The sequence below is a fragment of the Asparagus officinalis genome, chromosome 6, assembly GCF_001876935.1.
Source record: "Asparagus officinalis chromosome 6, Aspof.V1, whole genome shotgun sequence".
Lineage (NCBI taxonomy): Eukaryota > Viridiplantae > Streptophyta > Magnoliopsida > Asparagales > Asparagaceae > Asparagus > Asparagus officinalis.
The window spans coordinates 75,578,162-75,584,318 of NC_033799.1; the positions used below are offsets into that span (position 1 = coordinate 75,578,162).

The 6,157-nt window shown below is 39.0% G+C and overlaps 1 protein-coding gene across 1 annotated transcript in view; it reads left to right on the forward strand.

Annotated features, from left to right (window-relative positions):
• The window catches only part of LOC109846343 (homeobox-leucine zipper protein HOX32-like), a 25,068-nt gene extending 19,186 nt beyond the window's left edge, over nt 1-5,882 (forward strand). The window contains exons 2-19 of the mRNA XM_020415567.1: nt 5-162; nt 1,324-1,483; nt 1,727-1,842; nt 1,941-2,031; nt 2,141-2,236; nt 2,308-2,421; nt 2,497-2,580; nt 2,701-2,856; nt 2,943-3,017; nt 3,102-3,208; nt 3,295-3,475; nt 3,586-3,777; nt 3,860-3,940; nt 4,034-4,168; nt 4,466-4,794; nt 5,110-5,215; nt 5,326-5,475; nt 5,568-5,882. Coding sequence (XP_020271156.1) covers nt 5-162; nt 1,324-1,483; nt 1,727-1,842; nt 1,941-2,031; nt 2,141-2,236; nt 2,308-2,421; nt 2,497-2,580; nt 2,701-2,856; nt 2,943-3,017; nt 3,102-3,208; nt 3,295-3,475; nt 3,586-3,777; nt 3,860-3,940; nt 4,034-4,168; nt 4,466-4,794; nt 5,110-5,215; nt 5,326-5,475; nt 5,568-5,714 — 2,478 coding nt within the window. The 3' untranslated portion in view covers nt 5,715-5,882. The remainder of the gene's footprint in view (nt 1-4; nt 163-1,323; nt 1,484-1,726; nt 1,843-1,940; nt 2,032-2,140; nt 2,237-2,307; nt 2,422-2,496; nt 2,581-2,700; nt 2,857-2,942; nt 3,018-3,101; nt 3,209-3,294; nt 3,476-3,585; nt 3,778-3,859; nt 3,941-4,033; nt 4,169-4,465; nt 4,795-5,109; nt 5,216-5,325; nt 5,476-5,567) is intronic.

Genomic DNA, 6,157 nt, shown 5'->3' on the forward strand with positions numbered 1-6,157 from the left:
AAAGTACGTCAGGTACACGCCGGAGCAGGTGGAGGCGCTGGAGAGGGTCTACACCGAGTGCCCTAAACCTAGCTCCATTAGGAGGCAGCAGCTCATTAGGGAGTGCCCGATTCTGTCAAATATCGAGCCCAAGCAGATTAAAGTCTGGTTTCAGAATCGGAGGTATAAATTTTTTTTTGGGAATTTTCGCAGCCCTCTTTTGGTTTATTTTCTTTGTTTTTTTATGCTTATTTGGGTTCTTTAAATGTTTTTGTTTCATTTGGGTGACTTGTGAGGTTTTAAATGTTAGTTAGAATATCTGGGGTTCTTTCTTTGTTCTTTTTTTTGTCCGCTTGTGATAATTGTGTTTTTGGCTCCTTATTAGGATTGTTTTGGGTGAACCATCTCTATCCACTTCGGTGGATAATGGAAAAAAGCAAGATTCTTTAGCATTTACGAGGTTTCCATTTCTGTTTTTTTCCCTTTAATTTGGGTTTTTTTTTTAGATTTGGGGAATTTGCGTTTTCAGTACAATGGTGGTGTTTTAGTTCTGGGTGTTTAATATCTTCAGTTCTGGGTGCTTGAACTTTTTTTTGTGGGATCTTTGTGTTGCGTACCCGCTTCAAATTTCCGATTTCTCTTTTTTTATTATTTTATCTTTTTGTTCAGTCTTATCATAATTTTTTTTAATAATTCTGAAGTCCTGCGTTCTAAGAATATATTCGATGTTTGTGATTTTTGTTTAATACTAACAGTGTTGAAATGTAGGTCAGAAATATCTTGGTTTTTTTTTTGGGTCTGATTGTGATAAAACTAGTTAATGTTTCTCTATTTACGGAAATAGTTTCTTTAGCATTTACGAGGTTCCCAAATGTTTTTGTTTCGTTTTGAGGATATCTTCAGTCCTTTTCTCTTTCCTTGTTTGTTTTTTTTAATTATCAGCCATTTATTTGGATAATTTGTTTTCTTTAACTTGCCCATCACTGAATCGATCTCTTTTACTATTTTTTTTTAAAGTAAAGATTGCGAGTGGTCTTTCGGTTACCTCCTTTTTCTTTTCCTTGCAAAAAACGCTTGAGGGGTTGTTTTTTGTAAATACATCAGCTTCCTTGTGTTCCTCGGTTCATCGCACGAGTCTTGTCTATGGGTTTTTTTATTAGCAACTCTGTTTCGTTGCAGCTGTATTTTTTTAGTTCAAGGTGTTGTATTTTCTAGTGCCACTATGGAAATAATGATTAGCGTAAGTTGTTCATTGCACATATCAAACTTCTTATTCTTGCAAGATGATAGAAAACTAGCTACGTTCTTCAATTAACAATTGTATTATTATCTTTATTAATCCAGGTGCCGTGAGAAACAGAGGAAGGAGGCTTCTCGTCTCCAAACTGTAAACAGAAAGCTGACCGCTATGAACAAGTTGCTGATGGAGGAAAATGACCGATTGCAGAAGCAAGTTTCTCATCTCGTGTATGAGAATGGCTACATGCGTCAACAAATCACCACTGTGAGCTTGAACTCGGTTCTTATAAGTTATAATATAAACTAGGCCAAATAAAAAAAAAGCTCAGGTTTGTGTGCTGAGCACATGGTACTATTATGGAACACCCCATTTCCTCTGATTTAGTGAAGATGAAAATATAGTGAAAGAGACTCGGGTTCTCCAGCGACCAAATACGTCGGGTAGCGTAGATTCAGTATTTAATTACATCTTGATTTTAATTTGATCAAATCCTTTTTACGTCTTCAGGCAACTGTCGCAACTACGGACAATAGCTGTGAGTCTGTAGTAACAAGTGGTCAGCATCACCAACAGCAAAACCCAACCCCGCAGCATCCTCAAAGAGATGCTAATAACCCAGCAGGGTAATGCATCCAAAATTACCAGTTTGTATTTCATTGTAAACTTAAAGACTATGTTTATTTGTCCATCAATTAAGCTTCTTGATATTTTCTTATTCTAGTCTACTCGCTGTTGCTGAGGAGACTCTGACAGAGTTCCTCTCCAAGGCGACCGGAACCGCTGTCGAATGGGTTCAGATGGTTGGGATGAAGGTGATTAATATAATCTCTTTGTTGGCCTGTTGAGTAGTTTTTGTATGTTTTATTCTCTTATGTTCATTTTACAGGATCCATGTCTTTATTTTTCTTTACTGTTTTGTAGCCTGGTCCGGATTCTATTGGCATTATTGCTGTCTCCCACAACTGTAGTGGTGTAGCAGCAAGAGCCTGCGGTCTTGTGAGTTTAGAACCCACAAAGGTAACCTCACCCTAACCCTAACCTTTAACTATATAATTTTCGACGAGTATGACAATGGTAGTTATTTTCAGGTCGCTGAGATCCTCAAAGATCGCCCATCTTGGTATCGTGATTGCCGTTCCCTTAATGTGCTGACTGTTATTCCTACTGGAAATGGAGGGACCGTTGAGCTTATATATATGCAGGTCTTAGGCTGTTTCTAAGTGAATATTAGTGTTATTATTGCCTACTTGTTCATTTCTAATGCTTATTCTACTCAGACATATGCACCTACAACTTTAGCATCAGCACGGGACTTTTGGACTCTTAGATACACTACTGGTCTAGAAGACGGCAGTCTTGTGGTAACCTCAATTTCTATCATGAAGGCTAGCTAATATCTAGGAATTTGACAAATCAAAAGATTAATTTTCTGTGGTTCAGTCCTTTATTCTTGATTCTCACTATCTTATTACTCTTGTTAGATCTGTGAGAGATCATTGACTCCTTCGACTGGTGGTCCAGCTGGACCTCCTTCTCCTGGTTTTGTTAGAGCTGAGATGCTGCCGAGTGGGTATTTGATTCGACCTTGCGAGGGTGGTGGTTCAATGATTCACATTGTTGACCATCTTGATTTAGATGTAAGTATCCCAAGGTATAACTCCATTAGTGGTCTAGCGCTTTATTGTTACATGGCTGATATATCTTGTGCATTGGTGTGATCTAGGCTTGGAGTGTGCCTGAGGTTCTGAGACCCTTGTATGAATCACCAAAAATATTGGCACAGAAAATGACCATAGCTGTAAGTTTTGCATTCTACTTAACAAATTTTCCTTTTTAACTTTAAATATTACAGATTTGATGGTTAATTCTGTTCTCTTTTCAGGCATTACGTCATATTAGACAGATTGCACAAGAATCAAGCGGTGAGATTGCTTATAATGGTGGAAGACAACCTGCTGTCCTGAGGACTTTTAGCCAGCGGCTTAGCAAGTAGTTTCATTGCCACTTCCTACATTACATTTGTCTAGTTCGTTTGAGTTGTCTGTGCTCTGAACATCAATCTAACTGAATGGCAGGGGTTTCAACGATGCTGTGAATGGATTCACAGATGATGGGTGGTCGTTATTAGGCAGTGATGGCGTTGAGGATGTAACGATTATGATAAACTCATCACCAGATAAGCTTCTTGGGAGCTCATCTATATTTTCTCCCATTGGTGGTGGCATCTTATGCGCAAAGGCCTCTATGCTCCTGCAGGTATTACACACTCATCTTTTGTGTTCTATAATTTCTCTATTTAGTGTCAAATCCCAGTTGTTCCGGGGATTTTTGCATTTTTTTCAGATCTACTGGTTTTTTGGTTGTAGAACGTGCCACCAGCCCTGCTTGTTCGTTTTCTGAGGGAGCACCGATCTGAATGGGCTGACTGTGGTGTTGATGCTTATTCTGCTGCATCCTTGAGAGCTAGCCCATATGCAGTTCCTGGGTTGAGGGCTAGCAGTGGTCTTTTTGGTGGTCAGGTTATATTACCTCTTGCTCATACTGTAGAACATGAAGAGGTAGTTAACTTTCTCATCACTGTATAATCTTCTCTAGACCTTACCTCCTTTGGCAATTCTATAACTCTCTGTCGTATTGCAGTTCTTGGAAGTGATTAGGCTAGAAGGTCATGGCCTCAACCAAGATGATATTCTTATGTCAAGGGACATGTTTCTATTGCAGGTTTGTTTCTAGAATCTGAAGGCTAATTTTGGTATAATTGATACTAGAACCACCAAGTCTTATTCCTTTATGCTGTGGTGTTTGTGATGGCAGTTATGCAGTGGAGTTGATGACAACTCGGTCGGTGCATGTGCACAGCTTGTATTTGCTCCTATAGATGAGTCTTTTGCTGATGATGCTCCCTTGCTGTCCTCAGGGTTCCGCGTCATACCTCTTGATCAGAAAATGGTAAGATTACCTTTATTATATATCGAGCAAGTCAACTATGAATATTGGTCTCTTCAATTTCTTTTTAGGAACCTGCTTTTGAAATTTAAATCAATTATTGAAAGTAATGACATGAAATGTATCAATGATTACATCTATCTTTTATTCCTGGCCATCTTTAAGTCCTTTCAAATCCTCCCAGGTCATAGACTTTTGGTTGACCAATGTATGTGTTATATTTGCATAGTTTGTTAAGACAAACCATACGCATTTCAAAAAAAAAAACAAGCTTATTCATACCCCTTTAATGTGATATAGGACTCACCTGCTGCTACGAAAACTCTTGACCTTGCTTCGACTCTGGAGGTGGGACGTGGCGTTTCAACTCGCTCTGCAAGCGATAGTGCTTCAAATGCGTACAACCTGAGATCGGTTCTGACGATAGCTTTCCAGTTTACCTTTGAGAATCACCTCAGAGACAATGTTGCAGCAATGGCCAGGCAATATGTGAGAAGTGTTGTAGCCTCGGTACAGAGAGTGGCAATGGCTATTGCTCCTTCGCAGTTAGGCACCCAGCTAGGAGTGAAGCATCCACCTGGATCCCCTGAAGCGCAAACTCTTGCTCGGTGGATTTCCCGCAGCTATCGGTAAGCTATAGGTATTGTGTTTTCTTAAGAGTACTGTTGTAAATTTTCTATATGTTATCGACATAAATCAGTTTACTAAGATGGATTAAGACGTGCTTCATCTTATCTCTCTTTACCCGCCAGTGTCTTTCCGCAACCAGTTAAACAGTTCAGATCATCTCCATAACAAGTTGGAATTTCATAATCATATTTTCTTGATACATTTTCATGGAAACTCTATTTCTCGTTGACATAAATTAGCTAATTTAGCTATTTTATCTGGACACTTCTGCCTTTTTCTGCAAATGAATCATCAATTTCCTTGAAAAAAAATAGGTCCCATTCTGGAGTGGAACTCTTCCATGGGGATACCCAAGCTGGTGATTCTCTGTTGAAAGTCCTCTGGCAACACTCTGATGCGATCATGTGCTGTTCTCTGAAGGCAAGTTTGAATTCAACTCCTTGTTTTTTAAGTTAAAAAGAGTAGCTTCCGTCTTCTATATGATTCGAAAGTTCAATTATACTAAGATGCGTCTGATGTGTGCTCTGCAGTCGACACCTGTGTTTACATTTGCGAATCAAGCTGGGCTGGATATGCTGGAGACAACCCTCGTCGCCCTCCAAGATATAACTCTTGAGAAGATACTGGATGATGCTGGTCGCAAGATGTTGTGCTCAGAGTTCCCAAAGATTATGCAACAGGTTAGCTTCTAAAGAACACCGATGTCAAGAATCACACTACATATTTCAAACTTAAGACATCCAAATGCTGAACTTTAGATATATTCTTTTAGGGTTTTGCCTATTTACCCGGTGGTATATGCGTATCAAGCATGGGAAGGCCGGTATCATACGAGCAAGCCGTAGCTTGGAAAGTCCTGAATGAAGAGGATACTCACCATTGTTTGGCTTTCATGTTTGTGAACTGGTCTTTTGTTTGATCAAAATCCCTTCTAGAAATGGCGGAGGGTTTGAAATTTAGACTTTTATATGGTTTTATGGAATTTTTAGTGCTAGAAGAAAATGTTGTATTATGATGAAACAAATTATGGTTTGTACTCTGTTAAGTTAAATGCTGACAGCTTATCTAAGTTTGTTTTATATGCTATCCTATCTTTGGTTTTGTAAGTCATCCGTCTCTTTCCTCTTTTACGTGCTGTGACTGTGATGCCTCATTTTGTTGTGTGCAATGTGATGCCTATGAAAATTATTCAGTCATGGTTATAAATTTTGATTGATATCTCAATTCATTCATTATCATGGAGAAATGTAACTAGAGTTCACCCGAAGCTGTGGCTAAGATCCAAATTTCAGTTCAAGTGCTAAAACTTGGCTCCTGCTGGAGGTTCAGAGGCCAGCAGAAGAATCTCATGCCTCTGATTAA